Source organism: Myxine glutinosa, chromosome 12, assembly GCF_964187855.1.
Source record: "Myxine glutinosa chromosome 12, kmMyxGlut1.1, whole genome shotgun sequence".
Taxonomy (NCBI): domain Eukaryota; kingdom Metazoa; phylum Chordata; class Myxini; order Myxiniformes; family Myxinidae; genus Myxine; species Myxine glutinosa.
The window spans coordinates 76,683,805-76,704,305 of NC_136272.1; the positions used below are offsets into that span (position 1 = coordinate 76,683,805).

The 20,501-nt window shown below is 45.2% G+C and overlaps 1 protein-coding gene across 1 annotated transcript in view; it reads right to left on the bottom strand.

The window, feature by feature from the left end:
* Positions 1-3,378: 3,378 nt before the first annotated feature.
* Positions 3,379-20,501, bottom strand: part of CHMP2B (charged multivesicular body protein 2B) — a 28,009-nt gene continuing 10,886 nt past the window's right edge. The window contains exons 2-6 of the mRNA XM_068131932.2: positions 19,414-19,505; positions 11,633-11,827; positions 11,379-11,481; positions 9,441-9,547; positions 3,379-4,017 (exon numbers count right to left, since the gene is read on the bottom strand). Coding sequence (XP_067988033.2) covers positions 3,925-4,017; positions 9,441-9,547; positions 11,379-11,481; positions 11,633-11,827; positions 19,414-19,505 — 590 coding nt within the window. The 3' untranslated portion in view covers positions 3,379-3,924. The remainder of the gene's footprint in view (positions 4,018-9,440; positions 9,548-11,378; positions 11,482-11,632; positions 11,828-19,413; positions 19,506-20,501) is intronic.

The window sequence follows — 20,501 nt, forward strand, 5'->3', positions numbered from 1 at the left end:
CGTGGTACAGGCGCCATCTTGGAAAAGCTTCGCACCTCTATGTCTGAAACCACTCCAAGGAAAAAATTTAAACTTGGCTCATTGTCAAGTACTCCATATGGGGAATAGGTGTTGTTAACGATGATGTCATTGGTGCCATAATTATGACGTCATAATTCGACAGGGACAACGCTTAATCTGATCAGTTTGAAATGTATTGAGCGTGATCTATGCAACAATTATAGTAGAGAATATAAATTTATGATGTCATCGCTCACGTGGTCTGGCAGCCATATTGGATCAAAGAAAAAAAAATGTTCAAAAACAGAAGAGTTGGCTCGCAATAAGTTCACTGTGCAGGGTTAGTATTCTTTGAATACCATCTCGTTGTACGTACAAGTGCTGCATTTTTTAAAACTTGCTACTATTGTGCATCGGTTTATCTCACACCCTTCACATGTCTTTGTTCATCTCGACAGGATATGTGTTAGAAAGCCAAGTTTGAATGTAAACTTGGAGTCTCTCCATGGAGTGAAATAGTACGCACATCGAATGAAAATCCTTGTTGAAGTAAGTTTGTTTTATTGTGCACATGATGCCTGCACAGAATGAAGAAGCATCCAAGAGCGAAGTTTCAAAATTCTGGATTGAACACTGAATCCCATGCATTTGCTACTGATTGAAGTGTTGCAACGAGCATCCATATTCGCTCAGGGAAAATATGGACACGAGTTGCGTCACTTTCGAGGGCACAGTTCTTATGAAATGCCTTGTAAATGTGGCAAAATAATCTGGTGCACCTGCCTCCCGATTGAGGTCTTGATGCTGTGGACACCAAGGCCCTCAAAACCATTGTGAGCTCCCGTGAATATGCTGAATATCTGGGCCTGGTACTCCAGCATCGCCTCTATTTTATTGCTTCTTTTCTGGTCATGCAGCCTGTGCTCTTTTCCTACGGTCACCCTCCCCACCTACACCCCTCCAGATTTCTCCAGGGTGCCCACTTTCTGCCAGTAACCCACTTATTTGACGTTGTGAAGGGCAAGTTCCATTAAAAAGGCAAAAAAAAAAACAAAGGCCAATCTAGATGGGAGCTCCGTCTGATGATACTCCCACAATCTACGCACCATCTTCACTCATTTATTACTCTGTGGAAGCAATTTTCTCCTCTCTCCATCCACCTTTTGTTCCATTGCTGTCTTATCCCTAGATTTCCCTTTCTGTTATGTGAGCCCCTTATTTCTGTGTTTCGCCTTCTACGCTCTACGTCACCCTGTCTTCATCTCCCTCCCCTAAATCTCTCATTCTTTCCCATGACCCAATCTTCCTCCGAGCGTCCCTCAATTCTGCTGTCGGTGTTTTCCCATTTACTAGTGTTCTTGCTGCTCTATTTTTACGTTCTATTTCTTCCATGGGCCTCGACTTAAACACGATATAACATTGGACAGAATTTAGGCAAATAACCTCTTTTATAAAGAAAAAGAAATTGTCGGTTCACGGAAAAGTCAAATTAGCCAAAATACAATAATTAGTGACCTAAGCATTCATATCTTACACACAAAGTACATTTACCATCAGCCAAGTGGCATTTCTGCAATCAGAACTTGCTTTAAATAAATGTATATATAAATGTATTTAAAAGGTGTACCGGGAAGTAATGTTGCTTTTTAAGCTGTCTTCTTCCTTGAAAAACGACATTACTTTCCGGTACACCTCAAATATCACATATAAAGCCGAGTTCGTGTCTGTGGGTCACAAGCGCCGCCCCATTCCACAGACCACGCATTCCCTCCTCGCCCCAATCATCGTCAGTACCACCTTTTGGCGAAGCCGCGCCATGCCCTTCTTTCAGGAACCCAAGCGCCAGTCTCCACACAAAGCCGTGCCAAATCGCAGTGACTTTCTGTCTGCTGGACACAGTGATGTGTCGCTTGTAACTCGATATCATACAAACACATGATCAGCCGTTCCTGATAAATCAATCGTTGGAGTGCTTATGCCACTTGGTGAGCGCTCTGAAAGCTGCTTGATAATGGCTGCCTTCTCCTCTGAACTCCCAAGGTTAATCGAGACTAAACTTTGGAGGATCAAATTTGTTTTACCACTATACACCTTAGTAGGACTTTTAAAACAGTCATTTGTTTTTCACAATTCATCTATCTATAATTCCAGTAATCTCTGTGTGTGTGTGTGTGTGTGTCTGTGTGTCTGTGTGTCTGTGTGTGTGTTTGTTTGTTTGTCTGTGACCGCTGTTTCTCGACAACCACGGGTCCGATATACTTTAAACTTGCCAGGTATATTGCTGGGGACCCGAGGATGTGCCTTTTCAAGGTTTCATATTAATCGGACAAGTATTTACCGAGCTATGTCCAAAAAACGATTCAACCAATCAGAGAGCAGCGAGCTATCACGTGTGCCGAACGTGCCGAACAGACTCTGCCTCGGACGGCACATTTGAGAGCGTATTCATTTATTTCACGTTGGCAAACTATGTTGGCGTTAAACTATGTTTTAAAACTAATTAAAACTAATTTGCGATTCATCGTAACTGCGATTTGCGACCTTCCGGACAGTGAAGACTGCACTTCCGGCAGCCAATCACAGAACGCGTTATTGCGTAGGCGTGGCCGATGTGAGAGCGAGCCGAGCCGAGCGCGTGCGCCATTACGGTTCGTAATTCGATTTCTTCCGGAGAAAATAATAATTTCTCGATTTCTTATGCGCATTATTTCTCCCAATTCAGTCAGAGCGAAGGGCGGAAGCGAAGAGCGTTGTTTTTTTTGTTTACGGGCGTACGGGCGTACGGGCGGGGTAGAGCGTACGGGTAGCGTTATTTTTTTTTTTTGGCAAGGAACGGGCGCCCACGTACGGGCATGCCCTAGTAACTTATAAACCCACGAGCCACCAGCTGTCATGGGGAAAGGATGGGAGTTTGGAGGGAGGGGAGGGGGTGGGTAGGTGTCCTGAGGTTGGGAGAGCAATGGGAGGAAGGAGGGGAAGCAGGATGGGAGTCTGGAGGGAGGGGGTGGGTAGGTGTCCTGAGGTTGGGAGAGCAATGGGAGGAAGGAGGGGAAGCAGAATGGGAGTCTAGAGGGAGGGAAAGCAGGATGGGAGTCCAGAGGGAGGCGAAGCAGGATGCGAGTCTGGAGGAAGGGGAAGCAGGATGGGAGTCTCGAGGGAGGGGAAGCAGGATGGGAGTCTAGAGGGAGGGGGTGGGTGCTAGTATACATATACACATATATATATATATATATATATATATACATGAACGTAAGAAAACGTAATACAAATAATATACAACTTAAGGAAGTGCACATTGTCAAAACACCTTGTACATCAATAACATGGCATTTGCAGAATGTGATCTTCTGAAAGCCAGAATGTTCTTGGCAAAGCAGCCATGTTTTAATGTGTTTTTATTGTTAAGTAACGCACCAAGTTCCCATATTTATTTACAAAGCGAATCAGTATATGAAACCATTCCTGTTCCTAGGCATAACAAAGAACATGACACCATAAAACAGTGTTACTTCCCTCAACCCACCCTTTGCATCGCTATCATATCACCTTACCAATGAACCATCTTACCAACATTGGGGCGCAACAACGCCTTCGCCCTTGCCCCCCTTTCCCCCCTTTCCCTCTCTCCGCATCCCCCTTCAAGACCGCTTCAAACTGAATTCCGTATCAACATTAATTTGTTGTGCTCTTGTTAAGAGCAATATTTCTTTTGCAACATAATCTCATAAATAAGGCATCCATTTTTGCCCTCACTGCACTCAGAGAAAAAGGTTGGAATATCAATTCAAATTACAAGCAATTCATATAATACAACAGCAAGGAGAGAGAGAGAGGAAAACGTTAGAGCAGAGGAGTTTGCAATTTGTCCATCCTCATTTCTCCTACGGTCTACCTCCAGGGCTGCCACGCTGGGAGGTCATGACCTCAATCTACACCCAAAGCCTCGAGTTGCCGCTGGATATCAAGGTCAGCCTTGCTTGTTCGGGAGGGGCGCACAGGAGTGGGAGCTTTGGCCATCTGCGAGGTGTAATGGGGAAAGAACACGACAATTGTCATCGAAGAAAATGTATATTAAATGACCAAAAAAAGCCCTTTTATACAACACACAATGCTTTGTCGAAACAATGTTTTTTGTCGAAACGACAAAGCCGTTATAATTAGCTGTGTCAGCCCAGCAAAGCAGAGTTACCAAGAATATGCAAACCCAACCCGACCCCCATCCCCAAAAACCTTTCAATACTTTAACCCTTCCATGTTTTTTCCAGTTGACCCCATCATGTCCGTCATTCCCACCTCGCTTGAGCCATTAGAATACCTTTTCTATCACTCAACAGTTAGGTATTGGTGTGAGCCACTGTATTCTTAGTTTTCAATAATTTCCAGTAGATGTTTTCACCCACTGGCACCCATCTGCCCTCTGGCTTTGGGCAGAAATGAAGAAGATTTGGAATTTGGCCAGGGTGCTGCCAGTGATTTGTAATGTGCGGCAGGTCAGCCAGGGGAGCGCTGATGATTTATGACCCGAGTGTCCCAAACTAATCAAGATGCAGCGGTTCAGAAGTGAGGTTCGGCGAGGTAGTTTGAATGTGGGATCAATTGGGGAGGGTTGGGCGGGTGGGGGGGGGGGGGGGTAGGGTTGAAGTGCTGGAGATGATGCAGGGAAAGGTTGGAAGACGTGTGTGTGTTTGTGTGTGTGTGCGCGCGCAGGAGACCAGATGAAAAAGGACAGGGCGAGGAGGTTGGTAGGAGGATACAAGCTGTTGCACGCAGATAGGGATGGAAGGAGTAATGGTGTTGGAATAATAGTATCGGAAAAGATCAGCAAGCAGGTGATCAGAGCGGAAAGGTGGGAGGGATGGATAGCTGTGGCATGGGTGGTGATACAGAGGCAAATTATATGTGTTATGTCGGCATATGGGCCACAAATGGAAGGTCTCGGATGGAGAAGCAGGAATTCAGGGACGCACTTGAAAGGATAATGGGAATGGTTGAGATGGAGGTGATGCTGTGCATTACGGGGGACTTTAACGCGCATTTCGGAGAAGTGGAGGTGGATGAAGAGGACTGTGTTGGTAAATTTGATTGGGGAACGAGGAATGGAGAAGGTCAAGAGCTGGTGGAGCTGGTGGTGAGGAATGGAATGTCTGAAGCTGGTTCATTCTTTCAAAAGCGGGAAAGCCACAAGATTACCTATAGGAGTGGACAACACAGAACAGAACTGGATTTGGTGGTGGTAAGGAGGTGACAGCTGTGGAGGGTTGAGGATTATAAGGCAGTGGCGGGAGAGCATGGTACCACTCAGCACAAGATCATGGAAGGTGTTTGTGGTGAGGATGAAGAAAAGGAGGAAGGTTAAGAGCAGGGGTCGAAAGGTTATTAGGTGGGGGAAGTGTAGGAGAAACATCGCAGAAGAGTACAAGGGGAGGGTGAGCGCCAGGTATGAGCTACTTAGCGAAGAAGCGGAAGGTTTGGAGAAAGGAGTGGAAGAAGTATGAAGAGGCATTTAGGGGAATTGCAGAAGTGTTGCGTGCATTGTCGAGGGATAGAAACCAGGTATGGTGGACAGAGAAAGTAGCGAAGGCAGTCAGTGAAAAGAAGGAGGTTTGGAAGAGGATAGAGAAGATCAATGACAGAGGGAGGCAGCCAGATGCGAGGTTGCTGCACCTGTATGGGCAGAAGAAGAAGGCAGCAAGGAGAGCTGTGGATAAGGGTAGGAATGATATGGAAGAGGAGGTGTAGAAGAAGTTGGAAGAGGATCGTGGGAGGAAGATGATCTGTAAATTGGCTCGTGACAGGGATGAGCATAGCAAGGAAATGAAGGCAAGAGGGGGGTGGGGGAGAGCGGTGGTGATTAAGTATGGAGGCGGGAGACTAGTGACAGAGGGGTGCAGCATTGAAGGTGTGGAAAGGATATTTCAAACAGCTGTTGAACCAGGAAGGAAGCAACGGCAAGCTGGAGCTACCAAGTTATGTGGAGGGGAGATCGTAGAGTTGGTGGAGATCATGGAAGAGGAAGTGTGGACGGCATTGAAAAGGATGAAAAGGGAAGGGTGCCAGGCAATGATGAGGTGTGTACAGAGATGATAATTGTAGCGGGAGATGTCGGAGTCAGGTGGACATAGAGGTTGTTGAAGGCATCTATGAGAGATGGGTCAATTCCGGAAGAGTGGAGGACGGGGTTAATTGTGCTGATATGGAAGGAGAAGGGGGATGTTCAAGACCCGGGGAAGTACAGGGACATTACAATCCTTAGTCATGTCATGCAGGTGCTGGAGAGGGTTCTGGATGGGAGGATAAGGAAGAGTGTGGAGAAGGAGATCGGAGAAGAGCATCAGGGATTTAGAAAGGGTAGGGTAATGATGGGATGCTCACGCTGAGACAGATGGTGGAGAAAAGGTTGGAGGTGCAAGGTGAATTGGGATTTGTCGATGTGGAGAAGGCTTACGGCACTGTCCCAAGAGAGATGGTGATACTGAGATGGATGTGCCTGAGGCAGAAGTTAGGTTGGTGGAAGGGATGCACAAGGGAACGAAGGAAAGAATTTTGGTTTGTCCAGGGATGTCGGATGAGTTCGATGTGAACATCTGTTTGAGTCAGGGAAGCTCACTCAGCCCACTCCTGTTTATCATGGTGATGGAGTTGGTAAACAGGAAGGTAAACATGAAAGATATTCTGGGGAGGATATTGTATGTGGACGATCTGGTTGTACTGGGGGCGTAGTGCACCCGTTGACTAATCACCCATCCTATGAAACACCAGGGTGACAGTTTATAGCTGGTTCGAGATCGAAACCCAGGCGATGCAGATCCTGTGTGAGTGCACACACCTCTCAGCTTTCCTGCCACCCTATCGACACACACACACACACACACACACACACACACACACACACACACACACACACACACACACACACACACACACACACACACACACACACCTGCAGCCCTTATCTTTGGGCTATGTAACCTGCCCCTACGTTAACTTTTGCCAAGTCAACTGCAACCTTGGTTACTCATCATGGAAGAGGGAGGCACTTTTTTTTAGCCATTGACAGTCTTTGCAGGGGATAATTGTCCCCCGTCGCACAGCGGAGCGAAAGGGGGACGATGGTTTTCCCCTCCGTCCGTGTGTCCGTCCATCCTTCCGTCCGTCCGTGCGTGTGTGCGTGCGTAAGCAAAGGACCACATTCGAATTTGGTGTGTGGGTGCAACCCACGTCAAAATCCAAGATGGCCGCCACCATGTATGTCTGATGCCATGTATGTCTGAACCTTGTGAGCTGAATATCTTGAAAAATAAGCAAAGTACCAACTTCTAATCTGGTGTGAGGGTGTATCTAGGCATAAGGAAGAACGCTGTTTAAAATTGGGTCGCCACGTCAAAATCCAAGATGGCCGCCGCCATGTATGTCTGAACCTTGTGAGATGAATATCTTGAAAAATAAGCGAAGTACCAACTTCTAATTTGGTGTGTGGGTGTATCTCGGCATACGGAAGAACGCTATTGAAAATTGGGTCGCCACGTCAAAATCCAAGATGGCCGCCACCATATATATATATATATATATGTCTGAACCTTGTGAGCGAAATATCTCGAAAAATAAGCGAAGTACCAACTTCTAATCTGGTGTGTGGGTGTATCTAGGCACAAGGAAGAACGCTGTTTAAAATTGGGTCGCCACGTCAAAATCCAAGATGGCCGCCGCCATGTATGTCTGAACCTTGTGGCGGAATATCTTGAAAAATAAGCGAAGTACCAACTTCTAATCTGGTGTGTGGGTGTATCTAGGCATAAGGAAGAACGCTATAGAAAATTGGGTCGCCACGTCAAAATCCAAGATGGCCGCCTCCATGTATGTCTGAACCTTGTGAGCGAAATATCATATCATAGCATGTTTTCTGCATCTTCAACTTTGTCAACTCACATCACTTCCCCGACGGGGGACCTAGGCGTAACGCTTGTTTATAATACAATCTGCTGTTGTCATTAGTTGACGATTTGTCATTTTTTTCTAATACTTGGGGTTCACATGATGTCACAGCAAAATTTGTAGGTGCAAACTAACTTTGTCATTAACTTAATACACAAAGAATACAATTACTGGATCTTTGTTTAACTACTACCGACAAGGCTGAAAATAGTGGTGTAAGAATATTTAGGTTTTTTTTGTTTTTTTTCTATACAAGATCGAGGCTCGTGAAAGAGCTAACATTAATCACACAAAAAGTCAAACCGACATTTAGCTTCATCGCAGGAGATTCCAATGATTCTGAAAGCGTTGGTTTCAACAGCGTGAAGACGAGCTAGGTGTGAGGCAGGAGCACCAGCCCAGAGGGGAGAGCAGTATTCCATTGAGCTGCGGATGAAAGCCTTGTATGTGGTGAGAAGCTCAGGTGTGCCAAGGAAGGACTTCGCACGACGGAGGATGCCCAGTCGGCGACTGGCTTTGGAGGCCAGCTTGGAAATGTGGTTTTCCCAGGAAAGATCATGGCAGATAGTAAGCCCAAAATATTGAGTGACAGAACTTCTTGGAGAGGATTATTCAGAAAGTGGATGGGAGGGTTGTCCAGTCGGTCTTTTCGGAGAGACATCGTAAGAGTGTGAGATTTGTCAGGATTGAAAGACATGTTCCACTTGTTTGACCAGTCTGTGATTTTGTCCAGGTCTGCAGAGAGTGAGGAGGCTGCAGACTGCCGATCTGAGGGATGAGGTATGGAGCGGCAGATAGTGGAGTCATCAGCAAAGACATAGAGAGGATTTTCCAGAGAGTCGGAGAGATCATTGATGAAGACCAGAAAAAGCACAAGGCCCAGAACACTGCCTTGGGGAACTCCAGCCAGAACAGGAAGAGGAGATGAGAGAAATCCATTCAGGGCGTTGAGCATCTTTTTTGAGATAGTTCTCCATGATGGTTCATAAATAAGATTTACCATATCAAAAAAAAAATTAATCTTGGAATAAATTAATGCATCTAAATACTATCTAAAATTGAAACTTTAAATAAATACTGTATATCAAACTTAGTTATATAAATCTACAGCACAGGCCTCAATGAATCTGCACAGCTAAATGCACCAATCATCGATTTTCTTCGTGCAGAAACAAGTGAAACTTGTTCACTGGAGACGTGACTGGTTTCAAAGAATGACAACTCCAAACAATAAACAAGACAGAAGCGATGGAGGGAATAAATAAAAACAACAAAACGTGAAAAACTTTGACAAAGGAAGGACTGGCCAAAACCCATGACAAATGCGTTGCAAAATCTGGCCAGGCCCGCTCTCCGTGCAGAAATCCATCAAGTTTTATAAGAACTAGGGATTGCAATCGCAACTCAAAAAGTTTGACTTCAACTATCCTGCCCTCCCCAGCACAACCCAAACCACATCCGAGAAAGAATGACTTAATAAAAAGGACAAGTTAAAGATTTTCAATTACCTTGTCGGAAACTTCAATTCCAATTTCATCCAGAACTTGAGACACAATGGAATCTGCTTCACCCTCCTCGTCCGAGTCTGCAAAAGCCTCCTCCATGCAGTCGTTTACTAGAAAGCAGGGGGAGGGGAGGTGGGCGTGGTGGTTCAACCGGATATCAGAGGTATGAACTCGTGAACCGAAAGGAAATTCCAAAACAGCAATCGTAAATTCGAGCAAAACATAACCCAATACAATTATTGATCGTGGCCTTGCTGGGAACTCCGATATTAAAGGAAACGAACCTCAAATATCGAATTGTGGATTCTAATATTTCATTATCAAAACTGTTAAATTGATGTTCTTGTGGTGCACCCAGATCCACAAATGCATTGAAGCAGTCAATGGAACCTCCGCGAATTCCCTAACGATTTCTTTGGTGGTGGCCATGTCTTGTGGGTTCTTGATTGGCTTTAAAATGTAAGTGACTTTCAATGAACCCACAAAGACAGACGACTGTTTTCAGTGAAATCGATAGAAAATTCAATAAAAAAAAAAAAACCACCTTTAGAGGCCATTTTTCCCCGCAAAGCGGGGGTTGGCCTTTTTCGGGAACCATGGTTGTTGTTGTTTTTTGGTCCCCTTTTTGAAGCAATGTTTTACGGCCGGATGCCCTTCCTGACGCCAACCCTTTTTGCCGCCTTTAACGACAAACAGGGAATTACCAGTGAACTGGTACTCAATTAGCCGACCTCGGAAGGATGACAGGCTGAGTCAACCCCCCTGGCGTTAATTCAGCGATTGACCGGGATTCGAACCCAGGATCCAAGGATCCTAAGCCGGCACCCTAGCCGCTAGCCCAACACCAGGGTTATCCCACTCCTGACACCAATTGTTACGGATCGCGGTTAGATCCCCTTTCGTCAAATTTCCTAGTTTCCAGTAACTGGGATAGAGAAAATTCAATAACTTGCAAAAACTGTTTACCTCTGCAACCAAAGGTGGATGGAAGTTGTGTTTTCACCACTCTCTGTCTGTCCGTTTGTTTGTGAACAAGATATATCAAAAAGTTGTGGGCAGATTCGGACGAAGTTTGGCAGAGATGTAGCGTATGGGACAAGGACGAAATGATTAGATTTTGGTGAAGATCCGCATTCGGATCCGGCTAGTAGAATTTTAAAGTGATTCTTCACCATTGGGAGATCGGGACAAAAACGATACATAGCAGGATATCTCAAAAAGTTGTGGACAGATTTGGACGAAACTTGGTGGACAGGTTGGGTGTCTGAAGAGGACGAATCGATTCGATTTTTTTGGAAATATCTGAATGTGGATTCGGATACGAGAATTGTTTAATTTTTAAGTGATTCTTCACCATTGAGAGATAGGGCTTAACCGATACATAGCACGATATCTCAAAACATTATGGACGGATTTGAACGAAACTTGGTGGAGAAGTTGGGTGTGTGACGAGGACAAATCGATTCGATTTTGGTGAAGATCTGAATGTGGATTTGCATACGAGAGTTATTTAATTTTTAAGTGATTCTTCACCATTGAGAGATCGGGCGAAAAGCGATATATAACATGATATTTTAAAAAGTTACGGACGAGTTATGAATAAACTTGGTGGACGAGTTGGTTTCGCGACAAGAACAAGCCGATGAGATTTCGGTTGAGGTCCAAATCCAGATCTGGGCTACCAGTGGGATACAAAACAAACTGTTCAGCCTGGCGGAGGTTTGCGCTCTACCGAGTGGCGTTATAGTTCGTGTATTTATTTATTTATTTATTTATATTCGACCCAAATTCCCCCCCCCACTCCCCACACCCAAACAAGATACAAAGTGAAAATAAACAGGTCATTTTTTTTTAAGTTTGAAGTTGGTATTTTTTTTTAATGCTGAAAATGACAACTCATTAAAAATTTTTTATCAAATGTGCACTTGTGGTACGCCTTACCCAGCTCTTCAGACATCTCTAACTTAGTGTTTTCTCTCTCAAATGCCTGCAACATCTGCTGTGTCTTCCTTGGGTCCATCTGCATGTTGACTTTCCCCATTGTCTGTCAGAACAAGGAATTCAAAGGCATTTTTTAATCAGACCATTTAACTCCCATCAAGGGAAATGCAACTTTCAAATAGTGTTCACAAACGAATCAATCGGTGTGTCGAGGATCACGTGTCAAGGTGAAGCAGCAAATGGCGGCGAAGCACCTTGGTCGTAGTAGCCATTGCTTGACAAAGGCCCACGTTAGATGCAGCCATATGCACGTGGGTTCCAGTGGCCGCAGTGCGTGCAGACGCAGTGGTCAGGCGTCCGGACTGTTTGCGTAGTGCTGTGAGGGAATGGGCGAGTTGAGTGCAAGCCTGCCGATCGCCTCGTCGGGCTGCTGCCTTTATTTGCTGCTCCTGTGGTAGGCGGAAAGAGATCACGCTTGCTTATAGTTACGTATATTTACCTTGTTGTCCATGTCTTCAACACCATCTGCATATGAGCTCTCTTCTTTCCCTCACTATCTTCAGCCTCATTCGCAATTTTTCCATTTCATGTCTCAAAAAAATAAAACAAAGTCACTCCGTCAGGCCATTCCTCCCCAAAACCTCCTTTCTCTCACATCTCGTTTTTTCCTCCTCTCTTCACACTCAAATTTTTAATGGAAATTGTAAAACGTTTATTCTTACCTGGTGTTGCCTGGTGTTGGTGTTGGCTTAGCGGTTAGGGTTGGCTTAGGCTTAGGTTAGGCTTAGCCTGGTGTTGGCTTAGCGGTTAGGGTGCCGGCTTGGGATCCAAGGACCCTGGGTTCGAATCCCGGTCGATCGCTGAATTAACACCAGGGGGGTTGACTCAGCCTGTCATCCTTCCGAGGTCGGCAAATTGAGTACCAGCTTGCTGGGATGAATGATCACGGTGTGTACCCCGGTTTAGAATAGGTACACCGTATCCCTGCGCATCGTAAGAGGCGACCAAGGGTTGGCGCCAGGAAGGGCATCCGGCCATAAAAACATTGCCTCAAACAGGGAACCATGATTGTCATGGGGCCCGCAAGGCTAACCCGCCTCTAGCGGGGAAAATGGCCTTAAAACGATCATTCATTCATTCATTCACTCTCATTTCCAAATGTCTCTGTCATGCTGCTTCCTCTTCTTCCCTTCTTATTGCATTCCTGGATTGCTCACAAACGCCTGCCCCATCTCCCATTACATTCACATAGCAGTCTTTGTTGGTGTCTTTAATCGCCCAGACCTCCATCCCGAATTGCAATCTCAGTCTCAGTCTTCATCCTGTTGACCTTGGGATCCTGAAAACAAACCGGTTTTGCAGCGAGTGTGGGTTCATGATGGCTAACCCCCCTCACATCAGTACCCTGCCTCACATCATGTCCTACATGGCAGTGCCCCCCTGCTGTTGCTTTGGATCCCCAGCACCGACTCTTCCTCGGTATCCCCCCAAACCACATGCCACCCCCCCCCCCCCCCCCCTGCGCACTCTCCTCCCACCCCCTACATATTCCTCACCTTGCCAATTCTATCTCCTCTCCTGTCGCAAAACGTGTGGACCTCCAACATCCGAGGCCTTGGCCCCAATCTGACAGATCTCTTAACCCAAGCTGCTGTTGCTAAACTTGACCTCTCTTTAACAAAAGCATTCCTCTCACAGGACGTCCCCGATTCCTTTAGGTCTTTACCTGACTGATAGATCTTCTGTTCCGACAGGCATGAACACCTTCCTCGTGGCAGAATTGCAGTTTATATCAAGAACTCGATTTCTTACTGTCTGTGTACCGCTCTCACCCCCTGCAAACCTCCAGGAATTCTTTGGGCTGCACTTTCCCTCCTCTTTGCACCTCTGTCTACATTCTGTGCCATCCTCGTAACAGTGACATGTCCACTTACTATACAGACAACTCTCGGTTTGAGAATGTCCACTACAAAGAATGTCATTTCCACCGCATGACTGGCTGATTGATGTACATTTTGATTTATTCAAGTGTCTCTGTACTGTTTTATGTCCATATGCATGTATTATTGTGCTGTACTTACTTTATATTTAAATTAATAACTTTACTACATTCTTTCGTTTTAATTCTCCTTTATGACTATTTGCATTGTTTTACCTATTTAATAATCACCTGGTGTCGGCCTAATGGTTAGGGTTCCGGGCCTGGGATCCTAAGGTCCTGAGTTCGAATCCCGTTGAATTAACGCCAGGTGGGGTTGACTCAGCCTGTCATACCTTCCGAGGTCAGCAAATTGAGTACCAGGTAACTGGTTAAAGAGAGTCATTGCATCAGCTGCAGACGCACCTACTGAAAATGATGCAACCAGCAGCCGGGTGGCTGCACTCGATCCACCCACCACCACCTATTAATATGGTGTCATATATGTTGGTTTCAATCAAATTCTAGTGTGTTCCGGTTTCAGAACCATTTTCAGAACCAAGTTTGAGAACAGGGATCAGGAACGCAACTCGTTCTCAAACCGGGAGTGGTCTGCACATCAATGTGGACCAATTCACCACCACTCCTCCCAACTCTCATTTCCTCATACGCAGTGATTTCAAGCATCACCACGATAATTAGCTGGGGGTTTGTACCTCTTCAACCAGCCACAACACTTTAGCAAAATACTTTTACAGCTCCATAGGCGCGACCGAATCTGTTAAGTTTCGAAATGGGATTTTTTGCCATTTTTTTGTCAATTACTCCTTTCTGGACCTGGAGTATTTGCCATCCTGTGTTCATGTCTCAAGGCTTGCAACTGTCGTCAACAAGTCTGAAGTATGATAGAGATGGCCACCACTTGCAGTTAAAGTAATCAGTGTGTGCTTCAAGTGGTGCACTAATTAGGATGCAAGTCCCATAGACTACTTCAACTACCACTTGAAACTAATCACCCTGCAATATGGCGAGGAACAGAGGCCAAACCATTTTTCAATTTAAATCACAGCACGAGATTGTAATTCTTCAGCAGTTGATATTCCGAACCTCAAAAGGGGCTTACGCTCTGGTATTCCACTTTTGTTGACAGCTCTTCGAAAATGCAAGGTCCCCCGTGATGAGCTAATGGGATTGTGTGACGTAATGGGTGGATTGTCTTTTAAATCTAAATGGCGAAAAGCGAGTCTTTTGAAACACCAAAGTTCATCTAGAACATCTCTTGCACCCAAATCCAAATAAGCAAATGCCAACATTTTAAAGATATCATTAAAATGCAATTGCATCTGCCACCGAAGGTGGGATGGGATGGAGGTTTATGTTTTCATGGATGAACCACCTTTAGAGGCCATTTTTCCCTGCAGAGCAGGGGTTGGCCTTTTTCGGGCACCTTGGTCCCTTTTTTGAAGCAATGTTTTATGGCCTCATGGATGTTAACCGATATATGGACGTATTCGGACAAAACTTGGTGGACAGTTTGGGTGTGTGTCAAGGGTGAAATGATTTGGTGAAGAGTAGGCAGTGAAGAGTATTTGGCGAAGAGTAGGTTTGGTGAAGATCTGGATTCGGATTTTGATCCGAGAATTTTTTGAGCGATTCTTCACCATTGAGAGATAAGGCAAAAAAATATATATATATTGCTGCGGTTTTGAGATTGGCACATTGAAGGCATTAAAGGTTAAAGGTTTGCCCCTCATAGTTAGTTCCACGAGCAACATATAGGCCCATTTGTAGTATAGTTATGTCTTAGTATGTGTAAGAATAGGCCATTTCCCCTCTTAGTACCTGCGTTGTGTAAAGACAGGAGAGTAGGCCCTACATTCATTTTGCTCCCACCTCCAATTCTACCTCTATGGGCGTAATCCATCCCGCGCCCCATTTGGCTGTCCCCTAGTCAAGCTAACACGAGGTAGGCCTAAAAAGGGAGGGGTGCGGGGTCGGGGTGAGCGGCGTGGGGGAGACGGTAAGAGCCACCAGCCAATCAGAGCTCGAGCGGAATGGCGTGAGAGGGCGTGGTGAAGCGCGTCTGGTGAGTTCCAGAAGGTTCGTGGGGCGTGCCTATATAACCCGCTGCGCAAAGCCATCAGGAGGACTTACAAGCAGGACTTGTACCAGTGGCAAAAGGACTTGCAGAGGATAAGCGCGTTGCAAAGGACTTGCAGAAAGGGAGCTTGATAAGAGGACTCACGTGCACACGGCAGTGGCAAAAGGACCTGCTCATAAAGGATTTGTTTGAGGACTTGCGCAGAGAGAAGAAGAGGCGTTGAACCGTACAAGTACGCGGGCGCAGCCAGACGCGCCGGTAACGCATTTAGCGCTTTTCAGCCACGCAAGTAAGCGCGGCCATAGCCGCAAGTGAATAACCGCCAGCCGCGCCAAAGTCTACTCCCTACCATTCGCCCCGTGATAACCCGCTCCATTCAGACGACACGCGGCGAGCTCCTGCTTTCACCTACTTCCATCTCCAAGGGACGTGCCGGGGGCCGGAGAGAGCTGCACGGGAGCCATCCCTGGACGCGCTGGTGAACATCAACCTGCCCATCAACAATCCCCGTGTGAGTGTGTGTGTGAGACGGGCCCGTTTGTCCTGGGTATTAAGAATAAGACTGTATAAGCTGCTCTGTGTCTCTTCATCCTGTACTGTACATACGTGTGATAGTAATTAAAACATTTGTTCTTCCTTTCTTTCCAATTCGATCGTCTTTGTGATTTCGCCATTGACTAAGCGTGGTACGAATAGAACCGCTTGAATCGGGGTCTAGTAAGTAATAATGGCGCAGATCACGTGTGCGCAACCGCTCGGCGTATTACCAACACATGTGGTTCGTGCGGGGCTTATTTCCTCGCTTCCAGGGCAGCGCTGGTACTTAGGTAACAGCGAATTTGGTCCTGCAACCCTATTTAGCGCTGTCAGGAAGGGACGTAATAGGTCCCGGGTCGCACCAGGTCAGTCAAGACAAGGGGACTAATCCCCCCTTGGTAAAGGGAGAAGGCCGGCGGCAGATCCACAACAATATATATATATAGCAAGATATCTCAAAAAGTTGTCTCTGGATTTGGATGAACCTTGGTGGACAGTTTGGGTGTGTGTCAAGGGTGAAATGATTTGGTGAAGAGTAGGCTGTGAAGAGTATTTGGTGAAGAGCAGGTTTGGTGAAGATCTGGATTCGGATTTTGATCCGAGAATTTTTTGAGCGATTCTTCACCATTGAGAGATAAGACAAAAGAAAAAAAAAATCAATATATAGCAAGATATCTCAAAAGGTTGTCTCTGGATTTGGATGAAACTTGGTGGACAGGTTGGATGTGTGACAAGGACGAATCGATTTTGGTGAAGATCCGAATCCGGATACGAGAGTTTTTAAAATATTTAAGTAATTCTTCACCATTGTGTGATATGGCCAAGCATGATATATAGCATGATATTTCAAAAAGATCTGGACTAGTTATGACAAAACTTGGTGGACGAATTAGGTATGTGACAAGAACAACCTGATTCGATTTTGTTTCATTTCCGAATCTAGATCCGGCCTATCAGTGGGATAGAAAACGTAAACTGTTCAGCCTGGCGGAGGTTTGCTCTCTACCGCGTGCCATTCTAGTTTATAATGCTTTCACCTTAGCGTGGTGATCGAAGCTTACTTTTCAAGATTGATCCGCCCGATGAAGCTCTAGCACGTGTCACGATGATGAACCAAACTGCACGCAGTGGAACAATGCCGAGCAGCAAGTAGACAATCGTCAATGTTTATCTTCTATTCTCTTGACGATGCTGCACCAATCACGATATTTATACGGCACTTGCATTCGGTAGACTATCATGCATTGATGCAATATCAATAAACGATAGATATGGACATATTTAATACCAATTATGCGAGTACACGATTTAAGTCAGGTTTCCAAAATTTTCATTTTTTTTAATGGACTTTTCATATTTCGAAGATTTAAATGATTCACGTGAACAATGCGGATTACTATCGGGTTAACTTTAACGGTTTGAAAATGGGTTCAGACTACTCAAATGAATTATAGCATCCACTGCCTTGCTTTGTACTATTCGTTAGGTTTTGAAATATATGGTGGTTTATGTCACAAGCTATATAAAACACAGCTGCCGGGATGAGTCATTCGTTTCACAACATCTGGAACCAAGGCTGCATTTTGATGATTTTCACAAAGTCGAAGGTGAACGCGAAGGAAGGTGAGATCCGAGACGGAGACGAATTGCTCCTGTAGCGTCAAACCACGATTTTATTGAATGTTCACATTAAGTAAAGGCAGAGGACGTGCATTAGGAACATCTGGCACAACAATTGATATCTGGCAGTAACCAGAATCAAAAATCGCAGCACAATAATGTTTTCCCTTCCAGACAGTTATAATATAATGAAAGTGCAAATAAAAAGCTCACCATCAGTCATTTCCCTGCCCCACAATTCCTTGGAGCAAGGGCCATTTCTCAGCACGAGACCAATATTTCATTAGTAGTTGTATTTTAAAACAGAAAGGGATTGTACCATTGGAATCCTTTTGCAATATTGCGTTATTCATCATCTCCTTGTGCTTTTCTGTCCAAAGGTATGTTCGTCATCATCATAATCATCATAATCATCATCATCACCATGTACTCTGCCATATGCAGAGCGTTGGTGGTGCTGCCGAAGCAATTACAAGACTACAATTCTGGTCGGGTCGCCCCTTCGATTCAAGAAGTTAGGACAGGAATTTATTCACGGTGCCGGTGATGACTCTCCTACTCTTCACGAAGGACATCGTGGGATCTTTAACGGCTACCATTAACGATTGCTGGCAGACCAGACGCCCCTGGTCTAAAGTCCATCCAAGGGGCGCACCATGAATCACCCTGCCTGTGAAACACCAGGATGACAGTGTATAAATGGGCCGAGATTATAAGTCTACTCAGTGCAGCCGAAGCAACCTGACGACGAGGATTACAATGACTGGTTTGCCTTTGCCTGCCCAGTGGTAGTCATCTTAATATAATTCACCAAATGTCCGTCTGTTTGTTCGAAGGTACCGTAAAAACTGCTGAACCGATCGCAAATATATTGTGGGTGGATAATCCTGGGATCCCCAGGAGTAAAATAGGCTATTTAGTTTTCCCAATTTCAGCTTTGGTCTCCAGCATTCTCAGGTTTGGACTCCCGCATAACATTCGCGTTTGCATAACGTTCATTGTTCTCATTGTGACGATGTTGTTTTCCCGGGTGCCGCACAAGTGGCTGCGTCGATCGCTGCACGGCTGCACCGATCGAACTCGGTGACCTCGGACAAAGACCTTTTATAAGGACACGGGTTGAATCCCTGCTTGAGAGAATTCTAACCCATTTCAACTGAAGGAAACACGTATCGGGAGTACATACGACATAGCGATTGTGAACACGATTATCGATCACGATCACGATCACCACGATCATAGTGCATCGATCACTGTAGGACATTTGGTGAATTATAGTAAGATACTGTTTAGATTTTGATGATTTGCGTGTGATATGATTTAACGGATGTTTATATGAATCGTTTAAAATTTAAAAAGCCTTCAATTTCTGATATTTTACCTTTTCATTTGGGCCTCCCAATTGAAGCCCCCGCCCGTAGGGCGGGTACCGTTGCTAGTGGCACTAATTTGTAATCAATTCAGGGTGCTTGTGCCGACTTGCCCGCTCTGTAAAGACACTGCGATATTTAATGTCCGCCAGCTATTGCTGGTAGACAGGATGCCAAACTTCATGTGCAACAGAGGGACGGTGCACTTTAAGATGCAACACCCTGTCTGTGAAGCACCAATCTAACGAGCGATAGCGGCGAGTCGAACCCAACTATACAGATCAAAGCTATGTGTGCCACCTCTATTAACAACCTGTCGGACATGTTATTCTCTGCAACATCTCCCAAAACTGTTTGAATGCAGATGACAGCAAAATACCTGCCTACAGTCTCAGCATGAGTGTTTTCTCTCGATCAGTAAAAAAAAAGAAGGAAATTTTCAACAGCATGGGGAGGACGAAGAGGCATAAAGTGAGAAAACACGTTTACCAGCCGTTTTTGTTCTTTCTCCAGTGCACCTTTGTCCTTCTCCAACCCCCTTTGCACCCTCCTCATCTCTCTTCCTTGTTCTTTCATCACTTCTGTTAAAACATTATTCTTGTGAAAATGTGTCGCTTTTACTTGGCAGCAAGATGCAACTCCACAGTTTCCCATTTTTGTTCAATTTGAGAGAAAAAGGCCTCACGATCATCAAAAGGTCATAATCGACAGATGTGCAATATTTCCATACACATACCAAAAGCAGCACTACCCATCTCACCGCTTTCCCCACGTACTGACATGGTATTAACAAGCTCATGATCTCGTCAAGACACATTAGAAAAGCACGCAGCAAAGACTATTTCCCTCCAGGAGTGGCACTGATATTTTACTGGATCCTCAGGCTTGACTATACATTTAGCTAAAGTTATTACTGTCACAAAAATTACTATTATGACTGTCCCAAGTTCTTTCGCAAAAAATTGAGCAAAGCGAATCAAAAGAGCAGAGCATCGATTATGCGATTGGCGATTTTGCTTTTAAGGTCAGCACAATATTAAAAAAACATTCCTCAATTGACCCCTTGCATCAGCACTTGACTGGAAATGAACTGTCACACCATGGGAATAAAAGCGGACACATACCGATGCTTGGGGTCTACAGGCTTGAGGAAGCTGGCTGGGAAGTGGGTGAAACGTCACCTGAGACCAGATGTGCTCTTGCATATTTATTATGAGATTAGAACTATCTTATTTTTATTGCCTCTCCCTGCTTCAAAAGATTCGGAACAAAAAAAAAAAAAAAAAGACTTACATTTAGCAAACTGATCCAAGAGGAAAAGGCAATGGATGGGTGCCTCGTAGAAGGGAACACCTTTCTCATCCCAAAATTTAAGGAAACAACTTCCCCACAAATACTGGCCGATGACATGCCGACCAACCACATACAAACGACTGACAGGAATCATCACAGAAATGATGTACCATCATCAAACACAGCAAGGAGGTTTAGAGGCAGAACAAAAGGGATGTAAGAGAGAGGTTGTCATGGAACAAGTGACCACCTACTACTGAACAAGGCCATCATCATATTGAAAT